Consider the following 19546-nt stretch of genomic DNA (forward strand, 5'->3'; position numbering starts at 1 on the left):
CAAACAAAGACATTAATATAAGGAGTTTGCATTCATCATGTAACATGATACAAACAGGTTTTCTATGCACACAATATTTTATAGGACCCGCATTTTTTGAAGCAAAAAAAAAATTTAAGGCACGGAAAATGAATCTCTACAACGTTTTCCTACAACATAACTCTTATAAAACCCTTAATATAAAAGAGATTTGAATTTTCTCTTGTATATTTCCTATACAATAATAAATTATATAGAGTTATAAAGAAAAAATGGAGAGAAAAAATATGCACTAATTTATACATTTTTATATGGGATAAGTTATTCTACTTATCATTTTTTCTACCTATCTTTGTCTACCATTTTCTAACATCATTAGATCATAATCTCAAGAAGAGAGAGAAAGATAAATGTTAGTTAAAATTATGATATAATAGTGTTTTAGAGTGGTAGACAAAGGTAAGCCGAAAAAATGATAGGTAAAATAACTTATCCCTTTTTATATATGTGTAAAAGATAATTTTATCTCTTATAACATGAGAAATATTAAATCCTTTTAAAAAACAGCAAAATAGTAATCTTTTATAAAAATAAGGCACAATCGTCAATCACCCATTATAACGTGTTGCTTAGTCCAAATCGTGAGTTTATTCTTATTTAACAATTTTTTTTTTTTTGGTAAACTATTTAAGAAGCTTTTATTACTAGCATAATATGTTTGGTAAATTTTTATTTGTAACATTTTTTTACGGTGATTTTTTCCCCCCAAAATCAAGATTTGCACCAAAGCAATTATTTTTTGCTCTTACGTTGATCTAGTGCGATTTTGCTTTTGTGTTCAACTATTTCTTGCTTTTATAACAGAATGAATCATCTAGTACTTTATTCTCTCATTTTATTTTATTTTTTACCTTTTTTGTTAACTTCAAAAGCAGCTTGTATATTAAATTATATATTTAAAAGTCTTTTAATTAAAATTATGTAAATAACATTAATTATGTCAAAAATCACTTTTTGAATAAAAGAATCTAAACATAAATTATTTTTACTTCAAATTTGCTTTCAAATGAAATGTATTTTGGAAAATTAAGATAATCTAATATTAAATTTATAAAGACATATTCAAACACAAACTTACCTTTTTCCGGATTTATGACTGCGGAATACACATTTTAAAATAGAATAAAATAATATTATTATATAGCTTAGCCATTATTTAAAAATATAATCAAATATTAATATTCATTCAATTATTATAATATATTATTTAAATTAATATAATCTTTTTATTATCAAGAATGTCTAACAATATCTTGCTGAAGTATTCGTTCAAACTCCTAATTTGGACCCTTTTTTTGTTGGAATTCTTTGAAATTAAGTGGTGGTGAAAATTCTTAGTTAATCTTTTGAAGCAACCGCGAAAAAACTTAATGAACACGCGCCGGGCCGTGGCTTCATGCTGTGGTCCTATGGCTAAACTGGGGCCCCCACGTGTCTACCACGTGAAAGATGTCTTCCAATTAAATTAATTAATTCCTAGAGCTATGAAGCGAGAGTTCAAGCGCATGTTTTATTGTATTCTTCTTCTTAATTTTTTAAACTGTTTAGTAAAATAGTAATGAAAATAAGTATTTTTTAAGTTTTTGTTTGTTTCGAAAGTTAAAAAAAAAAAAACTAAGAAACGTTTTTTAAATTTGATTCTAAAAATAAAAAAATAGTTATAGTTTTTAATTTTTTTTTTACAAAATAGACCTTACTAAACATGTTTGGCTTTTTGACCCCTTTATCCTTCATTAATTAATTAATAATTATTTTGTCCTTGATCCAAAACGATATACTAATCTGCACCTCTTTAATTGATTAACTTGAAAATTTAATCGATTAATGGTCAAAACTGGCAAAAATGGTTGACTTGAAGATTTAATCGATTAAATATCCCTTTTAATCGATTAAATATCCCAAATGAGTGTGAAAGCATTGATTGAATGACACAAACACGATATTGGAGGTTATTTGAATTTTAAATTTTGAATTTAATGTAATAGGAGTTGATTGCGATTTGTATTTAATAGAGTTGATTGCATTTTGTATTTAATAGGAGCTGATTGCGTTTTGTATTTGAATTTAATCAGCTCCTATTAAATACAAATCGCAATCAACTCCTATTACATTAAATTCAAATTCAAAAAACCTCCAATACATAGAAAATTGATTGAAGATTCTGCTAAGTATTTTTATGATGAATATGCAAGACGGGAAGGGTTCGTTGTTCGCTTTGATCGTTGTCATCGTTCCGAGGTTGACAATAGGATCACTTCGCGCCGTTTTTCATGTAATAAGCAAGGTTTTCATGTGAGAGGTAGAAATGGAGTCAGACCTGTTCATGTAAATTAATCCAGTTTTCAAGAATCGTTTTTCTTTTCGTGCTTATCTATGCAAAAAAGAAAGAAAAAAACAATACATTGGAACTCAAATTCTCTCAAAGAACTGAACCTATTTTATATTAAAAAAAAATAATTCTCAATTTCCAATAATGGTTTTTCTTTTGTTGGTTTCTTTGTTTGTTTGGTTATCTATGTTTAGTGATTTGCTTCATATGCATGGAATCTGCTTTTGTTTATGGACGAGATTTGACCTTTGTTGCCTGTTGGAAGACTTAATTGATTAACTTGAAGATTTAATTGATTAAATCTTCAAGTCAACTATTTTTGCCAGTTTTGACCATTTAATCGATTAAATCTTCAAGTTAATCGATTAAAGAGGGACAAATTGATAGATAGTTTTGAATAAGGGGCAAAATAGTTATTAATTAATAAATGAAGGGTAAAATGGCCAAAAAGCCAACCTTCGTCGATACATTTGTGTTTGTCTCGTTAAAATAAATATATGGCTGATTTGGGTCACATTTTTTTTTCAAAAAAATTATTTATTATTTATTTATAATATTTTTACAATATTATTTAATTGTGTTGTTATATGTTAACAAAAAAAATTGGATTATTATACCGTAAATAATTTACTATATTAATAAAACAAGAAAATCCAAATTATCTAAATAATATACTAATGTATAATTAATGACAAAGTGTCTCCCAAAAAAAATGACAAAGCAAATTTTTTGAATTTTTTTGGGCTCGATGGAAATCGCCTCTCCTTTGATGGGGAATTATTCTTATTTAGGAGTGTAAATGAGTAAGGTCAAGCAAAGCTTTAGCCTTTGATTCCCGCTGAATGCATTCTTGGGGAGGGGGCTGAACCTTTAGCCATCACTGTTCCCCTGCACTCCGGATTAGTCCCATAGCCGGCTCAAAGAGTCGAAGCTCGTGGGGATACCGGAGGGAGCCAACTCGTCTCAAAGAGATAATTAGGGTTGGGTAACTCCAAAAAAAAAAAAAAAAAAAGCAAAGCTTTAGCCTAAATGAGCTAGACTTGTATAGATTATTTTAAGACTGGCTTGGCTTATTAGTCTTGTACAAGCCAAATTATAATCTTGGCCTAACTTATTTTTCAAAAATACAAGGCTTGGTCTTGCTTGTCAAGCCTACCAAGCCATTCAGAAATGGCATATTGCACTTCGTAAAATATAGGTTATGATTATTCAATACTTCATTTAATCAAAAATCCAAATAAAGCCCCATTGATTCATTCAATGCTTGATTTCTCAACTCTTGTCCACTTCACTCAATCCTATTAATCAAATGAACACATTCACCATCAGTAACCCATCACACCTTACTTGAAACACAAGTAATTCAACCCTCTACGTAGAGCCATCAAAACGGGCCAACCCAGTCCCTTAGGCCCTAGCTCGTGCGGGCTAGGGCCAAAAAGCCCGCACGAGCCAAAATAATCATATAATCCCTCAGGTTGGGGCTAGTTCGCGGGCCAATTTTTTTTTCTAGATTATAGTTGCTGTAAATTAACATATACCTGTCAATTAAGTATTCCATAACATAATATAATTTATATATTCCACTTAGATTATTTCCAAAATCGCTTAATAACTAATATAAACTTTTTACTCTGCTCAAATGGTATGCACCCCACAAACATTTTATAAATGTAGAAAATACCATGAAATTGCTAAGAGACAAATCAAAGTTTTTATGAGAATAATAAACCCCAAAAGTAGGAACTGCGTGCCACAGTAAAGGGTAAAATCAAAATAGACCATCACCCTAATTGTAACAGCTCGTTGTACACCGGTATTGTTAACATTGATTATGATATTAAGCGCAGTTACAATCACAACAATTTATTTATAAAAATACGAGTAAACGTTTTCCTTTTCAATACGCGAGCATTTAAAACAATAATAAAACGTAATAAATAAACGTTGTGACTGTAACTGAAACTAATTGCGAAATAATTAAAACAAATGTCTAAATATCTTATACTACTTCTCTCAAGTCACTAAGGGGTTCCCATAATTTTACCTATCCGAACATGATTCAGTATTTTAATTATTGCAGAAAATATGCGTGTCGCAAACCTCCCATATTTTAGTATGCTATTATAGACTTAATTATATTTCCAACAAGCTATCACACGCTCCATAAAGTTCTCGTTCGCTCCAGATATCACCGTTTGAAGTTGGACAAGCAAATCTGCCTGCCAACCTCAAACAGGGCTCAAAACAGCCCTCACTCTTTGCAAGGTTCCAGACAAATCACTCCACTAATTGCTCTCAAATTTTTATACAAAAAATTAGACACCTCAAGCTTCAATTTGACATATCATGCCCCTAATTTGACCAAGAATTGCAGTGGAAATAATTTTCCCAAAAACAGACAGTGACAGCCCCCAAGTGCAGGGGATTTTGGACAGTCTGTGTTCCACGGCTTCTACAGGGAAGCGTGCTACTCTTATGGTTCTCAAATTTTGACAAGAGGTAGTTGACATCTCAAGCTTTACAATGGTGTATGGCACGTCCCATTGGACTTTTGTGGAGGGAGATATTCTCTCCCAAAGTTCACTCAAAATCTGCCATTTTATGGAAATTTTACCAGAGTCTCATTTGTTTTTTCAACATATCCCACTTTTAAAAATGTGTTATCTATCCTCAAATGGTACCTAATAAACATGGGTGGCACTCAAGGACCAGCAATGCCTTGATGCTCTTACAATCCTTCACAATTTATATCAAGTAGCTTACTTTACAACTCATCGAGTAAATTATCAAATCTTAAACCATTTCAATCATATTAATTCCTTTGCATGCATTCTTTTGACATAAAATATAAATCATATCCTAGAATAGGCCTAGTGCCCTTTCATTATATAGCATGCTTCAATATTACACAAGGTCTCAATATTATAATTTACAATACTTCATTACAAACATTACAATAACCTCAAATAAAGCATAACCAATATACAACATAATAACCTCCAAAATAAATATGGTAATTCATCAACTAAACTTAGACAAAATGCAACATAAACAAAGATGGCAATATGAATCCTAGATCACATACAATATTCATGTCCTAAGTCTAGCCTAGGCCCAATGGCCACAAAATGAAAAATAGACTCAAGCTCTCATGCTCATCCCATGGGCCTCTTGCCCGCCGCTCCAGCGCCACTGCCACTACCTGAAATAAAGTCCCCAAAACGGGGTGAGGTATACGGATATATCTCAGTAACCTAGAGGTTCTGGAGATTATTCCGCCCAATAGCTCACTTCGATGCATATCAATAATATAATACAACATTCAAAACGAGATAAAGCAATGGGTTTAGTAAAGTAGGGAAGTATAGTGAGTAAAAATACGATGAAGCTGGAATGGTCGATGCCAAAGCCACGCAACATCCGGCCTATTGGCCTCGGCATATAGCCTACGGGTTCCAATCCAAGAAAGTGTTCCCAGAACATCAACCAAGGCACCCTCCATCCATATACACCCGAGACTTTCTTAGTGTGCTCCTCAACGGATAACACACCATGACCCCAGGTCAATTGGAACTCCCTCATGGAGACCTATCTAGTGGAAGTCCGTAACTCCCGAAGGGAACAGTCTACTGACTAGAGACACGGTACATCCTATGTACCACTAAACATACAATAATGCATGAACATGTTATACTATATTATCCACATACACCTTCAACCACTACCCTCAAGGGGCATGGTGGAGCACACACGGGGATTAAACCCCAGTACCAAGGGATTATTTGATTAATCTCCTTCACTTACTAGCTCCAAATCACAGTACCACTGAGCTTGGTTCACAAGAAATGCCTACACATAGGTCATTCTCAATCCAATTATAGTCAACCAAAAGCATACACATGATTATTCAAGTACTCATGCATATTTTCATAACAACTTACCAAAATCCCTTTGGTCAAGAACCAAAGGCAACCCACCAAGCTCAAAGCTCCAAGTTTACGTCCGTGGGAGGCAACCTACAATGATCACACAAGGATCATCAATACAAGGTGCAATTAAACAAGGTTACAAGCACCAAAAACATCCCCCCCCCACATTGCACAGGTTCGGCCAATATGGCCCAAATTACCAAACATTTTCTTAATTATTTTTCAAGGTTCCCATTGTTTCCTAAGTTCACCACAACACCACTTTAAGTTCTTAATTCCATAGGAAACCATCATAGCACCAATTTTCCTTAGTTTTTCTCTAATGGCCAAATCATACCCACACACATCACTTAATTATTTTTCTTCCAATTCAATGCTTCAACTCAACACACCACCCATCTAAATACCATTTCCAATTAAACAATTTTTGCATCATCAAGCCCTACATACCCTACATTGGCCGAATTCTAGGGGCATGCATACCAAGGGTTTTCCATTCCAATTCAACACTTCCACACACCATACAATCCTATAATTAACTCATACAAACACTCCACAACTCAATTACACCATCATCCAACATATCAATTTCACAAAGTGATGACATTCCAACTCAAATTTTCCTAAGTTATCAACCAAATTCATCAATAATTTTTATGCTTTCTATCACTATAAAACATCATTCTAAGCCACTTTTATCTAATACATAATTTCAATTTGAGCTTTCTAACTACATCCCTCAAGCAATTTAGCTCTAGGGTTCATAAATTTTGATCCATCAATCCAACCAATCAAAAGTGTGGAAACTTACCCACAAGCTTGGCCTAAGACTCCTCCAAGTGATATCCAAGCAATGACTTGAACACACAACTCAAGAACACCAAATCTCCTTCAATGGCCGCGGTGAATATGGGGAATTTAATTTAGAGAGTTTCAAGGCTAACCAATGGGTGGGTTGTGTTTGGATGATGATTTCCTTCAACTTTGGTGACAAACTTTGTTGGATTTGAATGAGTTTGGAGGGATTGAAGTTTTGAAACAAAACTTGGTCTTCAATGGTGGGGGGTGCAGGTTTTGGAGAGAGAAAAGGGAAAAGGATGAGTGAATAGTGCCATGGAGGTGTTGTCATATTGTCACTTAAGTGGGGTGGGTCCCACCGCCACCTCAAGCGATTCGAATTAATTCAAATCTCCCGCTTATTCCGCTAAACGTCCATAATTTCATAAACTATTTAGAAACTCTAATTTTTAACAATAACCATTGTCCTTGATCAGATGGATCCAGAGTTTTCCAGTCGTTCGGAGAAATCGCAGTTTTAAGCTATTATGCGCGTTGTGGGCACGCTTCCCGAAACTCTCTAATTTTCATCAATTTTGACCAGAAATCATATTTCCTAGTCTTATATATCATTTATAACTTATATATCATTTATAACTTATATCCAAACCTAAAGCTCAAAATTCATTCGACGCGCTTTACGGTGCAACTGTACTGCGGTATTTTTACCTGGTGCAACTACTCGTGTAAATCGCGAAGGCTTACTTGAGTAAATTGTTCATCAACATTTACTCGAGTAAATCACTAACTATAACACAAACAAAACATTTACTCATGTAATGTCCTGTTTTACTTGGTTAAGTTACATAACTGAACCACTAATTAATGCAATGCTTGATCCAATTCAATTCTAAATGGTTCAAAGAATGTTCTAACATATGAATGAATATGTCTAGCCTCTGTATAACAAATTTTCATGTGTGTGTAATAATGTATGCATGATTGGACTATGCTAGTTCATATAATGCATGTGTTTGTGAACTAAGTAAGCATATTTTGACTTCTAAGATGATCTTGATATTTTGAGTTTCTTCAAGCTTTTTTAATGTTGCTTTAGTCTTTTTTTATCAATTAGGACATCTTGAACTGTCTTCCATAATATGCTTGCATGTTGAGCTTCCTTGTGTTTTATTATCGTCAAAACTTAAGTTTTTACACTTTGTAACCTTTAGGGTTCAACATAGTCCACTATAAATAGAGAGCACGGTAAATAAAGTCTACATCTCATTTAATAACTCTCGAAGAGTGTCAATATATTTTTGAGAGGTTGAATTTTATTTATTGAAAAATAAACATTGCAATAAAATTTAATGATAAATATTATTAAAATGAAACACGATTACCTCCATTGTAAATTAAGAGCATAATAAATAAAGTTTACCTCTCATTTAATAATTCTTAAAATAGTGTGACATATATTTCAGGAAGTTGAATATTATTTATTAAAAAAGAACTTGATAATAAAATCAATGACAAATATTATTTAAAACTAGCACTGTTAATTCCACTGTAAATTAAAAAATAAATAAGATCTACCTCTCATTTGATAAATCTCAATGAATGTGAAGTATATTCCGAAATGTTGAATTCTATTTATTGAATATAGAACCTGGGTATAAAATTTAATAACAAAAATTATTAAAAGGAAACATGGTTACCTCTATAGTAAAATAAGAGCGAAGCAAATAAGGTCTACCTCTCATTTAATAATTCTGAAAGAGTGTGATATATATTTCGGGAGGTTGAATTTTATTTACAAAAAAAACTTAATAATAAAAGTCAATGACAAATATCATTTAAAAATTAGCTCAGTTACATCCATAGTAAATTAAAAACACAGTAAATTAGGTCTACCTCTCATTTAATAATTCTCAGAGTGTGACGTTTATTCCAGAATTAGGGGTGACAATACAGGTATTGACCTGTGGGTTGACCCGTGACACGATCCGTCAAAACGCGTGTCGTGTCAACCCACGGGTCACTAACGGGTCGTGTACGGGTTATAAAAATGTGACACATTTTTTTGTGACGGGTCACGGGTTAACACACGAGTTTGTGTGTCAACTCGTACAAGGTTATTTTTGTAATTTCCCATGAGTGATATAAAAGCTTTCTTTAGGATAGGATTATCCGTCTTTGTCTCTCTCTTGCCCACAGAGCCACACACGGTTCAATCTCATTCTTGTACGGGTGAAGAGAATAATGGGCATAACAAATGCCGTAAGGACACGGAGTCAAAAATTCGATAGCTTAGAGATATGTCATTATATTATTATTTTTATTCCTTTTTATTTTTCCATCTGCATTGTTGTGCTCATGTTCTAAATTTGATTGTTCAGGATGGTTTGAAAGAGGTTGACACTTCAATTCCAAAAGTGAGGGAAAGTATTAAATATGTGAGGGGTTCACAAGGTAGGCAAGAAAAATTTTTGACTGTGTCACTCAAAGTTCAATTGTTTCTAAGAAGGGTTTGAGGCAAGATGTTCCTACTAGGTGGAATTCAACATTTATCATGCTTAATAGTGCTTTGTCTTATAGACGTGCTTTTATGCATCTTAGATTGACTGATTCTAACTATAAGCCTTATCCATCTATAAAAGAATGGGAAAGGATTGAAAAGATCAACAAGTTTCTTCAGGTTTTTAATGATATTACTTGTATATTCTCTGGCACTAAGTATGCAACAATGAATCTGTATTTTCCCTTGGTATTTAAAGCAAACTTGACATTACACATTGCTTTGCAAAGTGATGATGATTATATTAGGGAGATGGCTTCAAAGATGTTCAATAAATTCAACAAGTATTGGTCCCAATATAGTACGATTTTGGCCATAGCATGCGTTTTGGACCCTAGGTATAAGATGAATTTTATTGAATTCTGTTATGGAAAGTTGTTTGATGAAATTTCTGCAATCCAAGAAACTGGAAAGGTGAATAGGCAGTTGTTTAACTTGTTTAATGAGTATGCAAGACATGGACCTGACCATTCTTCAATATCTTCCTCAACACAACACACACGAGGTTCAAGTGCAACCACTGATCCTAGCTTAGCTTCATTCTCAGAGGTTGCTGATGATGTCTTGAGTGTAAGTTGACATATTGTTATATCACCTTATATTTATTTGTTGCTTTATTTCTTTTTTTACTTTAACCTAGCTTCATTTGTGTTTTGTTTTTTTTTGTTTAATTTTATTAGGAATTTATGTCTTTTAATGATGTTACTGGGCCCCTAAAGTCACAACTTGAGCTATACCTAGTGGAGTCAAAGGTTGATGCAAAGCTCAAATTAGATGTATTAGCATATTGGAAGAGTAATCAATTCAGGTATCCACAAGTTGCTTCAATTGCCAGAGATATCTTTGGCATACCCATCTCTAGTGTTGTTTATGAAAGTGCTTTCAGTGTTAGGGGAAGAGTTTTAGACCAATATAGAAGTTCTCTCTCACATGATGAAGTGGATGCTTTAATTTGCACTAGAGATTCGCTTTATGGAGCCATTGGTAATATTTTTATCTTATTTATGGTTGTGATGATATTTTTGGCTATATAATTTTTTGCTCTAATTATTTTTATTACTTGTTTATAATAGATGGTGAAATTGTACCTGTGGAAGATTTTACTGAAGACTTGATGAAGGACTTGATGGTGGAGGAGCCTTAAAATGAACTTGATTCATAAACTAGTGTTTAATGGAGTTTGTGTTTAATTTAGAATATTTATTATATAATTTTATTTTGATGAGTTTGTACATTGCACTAGCTATGAGATATTTAGATTGATGATGGTAGGATGAAATTGTGAGGTTGATGATATTTGTTATATTCTCATTTGGATTATTTAAGGTTGTTGATTTGTTTTAGGTAGATGACAATTCATGAAATAGAACCCATCATGTTTTTTCTTTTCTTTTTATTTGTTTTAGTTTATTCTGTATGTTATTATTATTATTATTTACTTTAGGTGCATATTTGTGTCACAATAAATAGATAATAAGAGAATATGGTTATTGAGAAATTTGTTGACTTCATTTACATAGAAGGAACAAAAAATCTAAAAAAAACGGAAGCTAGTCTATTTTTGATTTTTTTAATTTTCAAAAAATCTCAATTTTTTTTAAAATTTCAAATTTTGCCGGTCTGGTCATGTTGACCCGTGACCCGCAGCGGGCCGTGTCCAGGTTCGTGTTTTTTGTTCCTTTTACAAAACGTGTCGTGTACGGGTCATGTCGAGTTGTGTACGTGTGGAGCGCGTGTCGTGTCGGGTTGACCCGTAATGCCACCCCTATCCAGGATGTTCAACTCTATTTATTGAATATAGAACACAATAAAAGTTAGTAATAGATATTATTAAGTTGGGTGTAGCTCAGTTGACAACACAAGTAAGCTGAGTACAGTCAAAATGAATTTAGGTTCAATTTTCATCACATATATTTTTGGGAAGAGACAAGGAGCTTTAACTATGACTAAGCCCCGACTCAGGATTAGTCGGGGCCGACTCATCTCAAATAGATAATTAGGGTTGATAATTTTTTTTAATAAATATTATTAAAGAGAAACACCATTACTCCATAGTAAAATAAGAGCATAGTAAATAAGGTTTATCTCTCGTGTAATAATTTTCAAAGAGTATGATGTATATTCCGAGAGGTTGATTATTATTTATTAAAGAAGGAATCTCACAATAAAAGTCAATGACAAATATTATTAAAAAGAATCACGCTTACCTCCATAGTAAAATAAAAACACAGTAAATAAGGTATGTCTGGTTGGGTATGGCTCATACTTCGCATGCTGATGAAGGTCTTAGTTGTCGGGGTCAGCAGAAAGGCAACTGGGGTCCGGGGGGCAGCGCCCCCAGGCCCGTAGAGGTTAGGTACTGTTGCGGGCCTCTGTTTTATTGTAATTTTCTTAACAGTTTGGGCTTGGGCTCATGAATAGCTGTTGTTAGGGTTTTGTAATTCTATTTATATTTGCCTTGTAAATCGAGAGACTTGTAACGAGTGGCGGTGGGGTAAATATAGTACAGACAAGTTGAACGTAGTCTATATTAGATGAATCAGGGTAAATCGCTGTGTCAATTTCTCTACTCTTATCTCTTTTTCTGTTTTCTCGATTTTGTGTGATTGTCGATGTCCAACATGCCTCTCATTTAATAAATCTCAAAGAATGTGACATTTATTCCGGGATTTTGAATTTTATTTATTAAATAAAGAATTTGACAATAAAAGTCAATGACAAATGTTTTTTTTTTAAAGTTAGCATAGTTACGTCCATAGTAAATTAAAAACACAATAAATAAGGTCTACCTATGATTTAATAATTCTCAAAGAGTGTGACACAGGAATGTTGAATTCTATTTATTGAATATAGAAGCTGATAACAAAAGTTAATAATAAATATTAGGGGTAGGTTTTGTTTACAAACTTTTTTTGTTTACAAACTCTTACAAATTACACTAAGTATGACCGGTCATACTTTAATCATGCAGTGTACGACCGATCGCACTTAGTGTAATTTGTAAAAAAAGTTTGTAAACAGATCCTATCCCTAAATATTATTAGAAAGAAGGTGAAGGATATACTTACCACAAAAAATTTATAACTTTTACAACTAACCTAATGATCACCATTGATTTCCGTCAATCTAACGGTTATCATTTATTGAAATTAATGATTAATTAATAAATGCGACCCAATAATTTTCAATAAATGATAACCGTTAGATTGACGAAAATCACGGTGATTACGTTGGTTATAAAAGTGATAAAAATTTTTTGATTGTAAATATACCCTCCTTATAGAAAGAATCGCAATTACCTCCATAGTAAAATAAAAGCATAGTAAATAAGGTCTGCCTCTCATCTAATAATTATGAAAGAGTGTGACATTTATTCCGAGAGTTTGATTTTTATTTATTAAATAAAGAATTTGACAATAAAATTTAATGACAAATATTTTAAAAAAAACACAGTTACGTCCACAGTAAATTAAAACACAATAAATAAGGGCTACCTATGATTTAATAATTCTCTCAGTGTGACATATATTCCGGAATGTTGAATTCTATTTATTGACTATAAAAGCTGATAATAAAAGCTAATAATAAATATTATTATAAAGAATCACGGTTACCTCCATAAGCACAGTAAATAAGGCCCGCCTATCATTTAATAATTCTGAAAGAGTGTGATATTTATTCTGAGAGTTTGAATTTTATTTATTAAATAAAGAATTTGACAATAAAATTTAATGACAAATATTTACAAAAAAACACAGTTACGTCCACAGTAAATTAAAACACAATAAATAAGGGCTACCTATGATTTAATAATTCTCAAAGAGTGTGACATATATTCCGGAATGTTGAATTCTATTTATTGACTATAGAAGCTTATAATAATAATTTAATAATAAATATTATTAGAAAGACTCACGATTACCTCCACAGTAAAATAAAACACAATAAATAAGGTATGCCTCTCATTTGATAATTTTCAAAGAGTGTGACATATATTCTGGGAGTTTAAATCTTTTTTATTAAATAATGAATTTGACAATAAAAGTCAATGACAAATATTTTTTTTTAAATAGCACGTTATGCCCACAATAAATTAAAAACACAAAAAATAAGGTCTATCTCTCATTTAATAATTCTCAAGGAGTGTGATGTATATTCCAGAATATTGAATTCTGTTTATTGAATATAGAATATAACAACAAAAGTTAATAACAAATATTATTGAAAAGAAACATGGTTAGTGAAATAAGAGCATTTTAAATAAAATCCACCTCTCATTTAATAATTCTGAAAGACTGTGACATGTATTACGGAGATTGAATTTTAATTAATAAAAAAGGTTGATAATAAAATTCAAAGACAAATATTATTTAAAAAATAGATTGTTACCTCATATTAATTAATAAAAAAAATTTCATTGATTGACACATTAAATAAAAAGAGAGAATTGTAAATATATTCTTTTGATTTCTGCTTTTAGTAACCAACGGTAATTATATCTGCAATAATGTTTATAAACACATCTGAATAAGAAAATATTGCATAAAAGTTACGGTGAAAGATATTCATATTATGCGTTCCATGTCAACGGTCAATGGATAAAGATTTAGGAATAACGTGTCTCCATGAAGATGAAATCTTAACCTAGAAAGTAATCACAAATATGACATATAGAACCTTTACATCTATTGAAATTTTACAATCACAATAGTTAAAATCTTAAAAATAAATAAATAATAAATTGTATGTCTCAAAATCGTCACAATTTTCCATGTAAATAGTGAAACCAAAGAACAAGCTCGCATAGCTACTCTCGATCTGAAGAGAGAGCACCTCGCTCTTTTGGTCTCCAAAATGTGAACAACTTGTGACACCTGTAAATTTTATGGAACGGCTCTTTAAGACTATTTTTTTATTTTCAAATTTAAATTCAAAATTTCTGATTAAAAAAAAAAGAAAAATATTTGTTTTAAAAAAAATATATAATGGTGTCATTTTAAGTCAGAAAAATATAACTTAAATTTTTTATTTAAAATTTAAATTTAAAAAAATTATTTATTTTCTTTTCTACAATTTTTATTACTTATTTTTTTCTCACTTAAAATAACATAAATCTATGTCATTTAAAAACACAAATACTAAATCCAAACACTAGAAAATACATTTTTTTTATCAATTAAATCAATAATTAATAGAACATGTAAGTCAACTTTAATTACAAATAGATCAATCTCCAAATATTTTTTTATTCATTAATCTCCTTATATGTTCTAAGGATTTTATTAATCTCATGCAACACAAGAAAATCTCTCTCATGTTATAGAGACAATTATGTGTGGAACTCATTCACTTATAAAAAAGAAAAATAAATAAAAAAGTAACTCAAAAATTAATATATGTGTAAGAGAGAAAAACACTCTCCTAAAATATTTTTTTTCATATTCATTAAAAATGACATAACTTTGTGTCATTTAAAATGACAAACATTTTTTCTATTTAGGGTCTAGTGTTTGTAATTTTAAATGACATAACTTTGTGTCATTTTTAATGAAACTACGTCGTTTTGGTGTGTTTTGTCATTTTTTCTAGTTTATAAAATTAGAAATAAAAAGAAAATAGAGGAGAGAGAATGTTAAAACACACCAAAACGACATAGTTTCATTAAAAAAAGACACAAAATTATGTCATTTAAAATTACAAACACTAGACTCTAAATAGAAAAAATGTTTGTCATATTTTAGATGACACAAAAGTTACAAACATTTTTTCTATTTACTTATTGATTTTCTCATTCTCCGTGTAGAAACAAGCAACAGTGAATAGATAAACCATAAGGCCTGTTTGGTAAATTCACAATATTGGTTCGCCGTCTTAACTCAAAACAAGGTTCGCTCTAACCGCCAGTTTCCAAACAATCTATGGGGGCGGGAAGTGGATCCAAATACTGCTTTTCTTTTTCTTTTTCTTACTTTTTTTTCTCTCTCTCTCTATTTTCTCTCTCTTCTTTGCTTAGGATTTCCAATAACGTTGTGCTTGTCAAAGCATTATCCCATGCTATGTAGCCCATGGTTTTTTCTTTCTCTCTCTCTCTCTCTCCAAATATATAGAATCCAATCTCAAACTTTTTCCCAACCTTTTTTATCATCCCCATAAACCTCATCCTCTAACATATACTTTTTTTTTTCTTGGGTCACTTTTGCACTGTTACTACAAATATCAAAGATCTTCTTCTTCTTCTTATAGTCAACCATACCTATTTCATTTTTGGACTCATACCCAGTTCAGGAAACCTTTAAAAGTTTCCTTTTTTACAATTTTTGAATCCTGATATTTAGTTTTTTCCCTGTATGTGTTGTTGTCAATTAAAACAGATGAACCAGGATTAAACTTGGTTGTTCAACTCCAAGGACTTTGAAAGTACTTGATTTTGTGAAAGGACAAAAGGGTTATTATTCAGTGATCACATATGAAGGAAGATAGTGGTGGTGTCTCATTGGAAATGGAGGGTGGAAGAGAAAGAGTAATTGCACATGTTAACAAGGTTGGTTATGTGAAGAGGGTCATTGCAAAAAAGACGAAGCCTTATCGAAGGGTTAAGAAGATAGAGCCTAAGGTTCCAAAGGCACTTAAGGAGCTGTTTGTCTCATGCAAGGAAACATTCAAAGGCCCTGGCACTGTTCCTTCACCACAAGATGTTCAGAAACTGTCTCATATTCTTGGTATGATTTCTTTGATTTTTTTTTTGAGTCTGAAATTGATGTGCTTGGTTAAGAAAATTGTAATTTGATCTATTGTTGTTATTTCTATATAATCACATTTTGATGTTAAAAAAGTTTTGAATCATGAATTTGAAATATGTTTGGAATTTGAGATATTTGCTTTTTGTGGCTGTGAATTCTGATGTATTTTTCCCAGAATTACTAAGAAATCTTCCAACCAAATTGTTTTCTTAATGTTATTTGGGTGTGCCAATTCATATCGCTGGGTGGTGCTTTCATTTTGGCTTTTGCACCAAATTAGAGGTTCAATTCATTTTCTTTTTTCTTTGATAATTTCAATTCATTTTCTTTACGTCACATTGTCTTTTTATATTTATTTTTAAAATTTTATTTATGTACATTTTGCTTCATTCGAAATTGATAATATAATAGTGTATTGGGAAAAGTATTTCTACGGTCGTTTTAGATAAGGTTATTTACAACTACTTTAAAGCTGTTCTTTTTTCGGTCATACTTAGTGAAAAAGATATAGCTATAAGATAATCTTATCTAAATTGGCCGTAGAAATATTTTTGCCAAATGATATTTACATCATTCTAGCATCTCTTAGAATGACTTATTGACTTACCGATACTTTCATTTTTCTCTTTCCGTTTTAAAAATTAAACTGAATTCCAAGTTTCAACTTTCAACGCAAGATAGAGAAAAGAAACATCTCAATGAGCATTTATTGTTCATGAAAATATGAACGTTTGAGAACAATTTTCCTGGGTAAATAAATGCATACCAATTGACTCTTGTCTAGAAGTGCATTCTACATACAAATTGATATGCATTTTATGCGCAAACTAATATATACAAGTTATATTCTATTAGCATATATGTAATGTATATATATTGATATATTATTTTCTTTCTAAATTCATAATTTTAATTAATCTGAGTTGTTGTTCTAATGTTTTAATAACCAGATAATATGAAGCCAGAAGATGTTGGGCTAAGTAAAGATATACAGTTCTTCAAGCCTGAAAATGTTGTCAAAGAGAACCAAAGGGTCACATACACAACCATGTACAAGAGTGATAATTTCTCTGTAAGTTTTGCAATATCTAATTTTAGTCATTGTTCTTCACCAATGCAATTGCTAGCTAGATGTACTTAATTTTAAGGGTGCTTTTTCTTTTACAAAATGCAGCTCTGCATCTTTTTCCTACCTGCAAAGGGTGTCATTCCCCTTCATAACCATCCAGAAATGACTGTTTTCAGTAAGCTTCTATTGGGAAAAATGCACATTAAGTCTTATGATTGGGTTGATCCTGAGATCTCTCACAATTTGTTGCAGCAACCATCTCAATGTGTGTATTTAAATCTCTATTAGTATCACCAAATTAAATGAACCTTAATATATTAGTTTTTGGAATTTGACCCCTTACACTTGATGTTTTTGCAGTGAGATTGGCTAAGTTAAAAGCTAACAATGTTTTCACAGCACCTTGTGATACTTCAGTGCTTTATCCAAAGACTGGTGGTAACATCCATGAATTCACAGCCATAACTCCATGTGCTGTGCTTGATGTCATTGGACCTCCTTATTCCAAAAAAGATGGCAGGGATTGCTCCTACTACAGAGATCACCCTTATACTGCTTTTCCAAGTAAGCTTTACTTTAATTGTCCACAACAGTTATTTAAGGAATTATCACTAAGATACCATATACATTGGTGTAAGACGTGAAGTCCTATATTCATTAGTACTAACTGAGAACCATATAATTAAAAGCATCCATAACTTTAATGCGTTAAGTTTTTGGGTTGAGACTTGATGTCGAGTGAGGTGTGGCAATATGGGCGGCCCACCATATTTAATCTGTTCCGCCCCGCTTTTGAAAGTGAGTTAGAAAATTTCAACTCACCCCGTTTTATGATGGGTTGACAGATCAACCTGACTAAGATGAAAAGTTAAGAAAAATAGCCAAAGAGGGATATTGAGTGAGACGTTTTAGAAGAAATGTCTATTTTACCCAAATTATCCCATTGAGCTTTAAAAATAAAATAAAAATAACCTTCTAAATTATGTGGTTTGACAAACCCACTTCTTGTAATAGATTGTTGCTTAGTCCATTAATGATGACCATCAATATATTTATATAGTTTATGCAACTTGCAAGTCTATTTTTCTTGTTTTCCCCAACAGGAAGCTTTTACTTCTAAAAACATAAACAGGGCCTTCAAATGTTTCTATTGTGAGTGAATGAGGCAACCATAAAGCTGTGATCTCACTTGGCTCAGTAATTTTGTAGTATTGAATTTGGAAAACAAATGAGCCTAGTTAATATTTAGGTTTAATTGGTCATATTTAATTCTTTTTTCTATCATCTAATTTTGTGTCACATGAGGTGGCAGCTCTTGATTGGATCCAATTGGTCTAAATTAGTAAATAAGAATTTACATTATTCTTGAGTCTCAGACCATTAATGATTTTTTAATCCTGCAGATGGAGATTTTGCTAAGGTGAAAGAAGAAAATGATAGTTATGGATGGTTGGAAGAGATTGAGATGCCAGAAAATTCTCAAATGGATGGGATTGAGTACCGTGGTCCTCCAATTATAGAGAGTGCCCTATAGATAAGATCAACATTCAACATGTATTCAATAGGACACCCTCTTAGCTGTTCTTACTGTGCATACCAAAGGCATATACAAATCCACCATCCCTCTACCTTTTTCTCCACATTCATGAATATTGGCATGTAATGGTTTTTGTTCTCTAGTGCTTAAATTTTACTATTTTGGAACTAAAGCTCTAATATGATCTTTTTTTTTTTTTTTTGCCAGTTGGTATATTGTAGCTTTTATAAAATAATATAACGTTAAATATGAGGCTGATTCTAAAGAAAAGAAAAACTATGGGCTTAAGTTTGCTGAAATGTCAAGCAGTTTTGATTCTTCATTTGGCTTAGTTCCAGGTTGTGTGATCTAAGTTGTGTAAACTTGACCAAGAATTTGGAAACTAGTGGTGAATAATGTTGACTTGTTTAAGGAAACCATTATTGTTGGAAACATTTCCAAAGAAAGGGTCAATGGTTTACATTTCTCGGGATATTTGTGGTTAAAGTTTTCTATCCGAGCTTTTTTTTTAGTCAGAAGTTACTTTTTTTTCTCAAAAAAAGCAC

The 19546-nt window shown here is 31.7% G+C and overlaps 1 protein-coding gene across 1 annotated transcript; it reads left to right on the forward strand.

Moving 5' to 3' along the window:
* The first annotated feature begins 16071 nt into the window (after positions 1-16071).
* Positions 16072-19124, forward strand: LOC133314265 (plant cysteine oxidase 2-like). Its single transcript, XM_061515713.1, has 5 exons — positions 16072-16374; positions 17346-17467; positions 17570-17729; positions 17825-18028; positions 18868-19124. The coding sequence occupies exons 1-5, from the start codon at positions 16122-16124 to the stop codon at positions 18996-18998; spliced, it is 870 nt and encodes a 289-aa protein (XP_061371697.1). The 5' UTR covers positions 16072-16121; the 3' UTR covers positions 18999-19124.
* Positions 19125-19546: the final 422 nt, after the last annotated feature.

This window comes from Gastrolobium bilobum, unplaced genomic scaffold, assembly GCF_033153095.1.
Source record: "Gastrolobium bilobum isolate Gb01-03AN ecotype WA unplaced genomic scaffold, APGP_CSIRO_Gbil_v1 utg14708, whole genome shotgun sequence".
NCBI lineage: Eukaryota > Viridiplantae > Streptophyta > Magnoliopsida > Fabales > Fabaceae > Gastrolobium > Gastrolobium bilobum.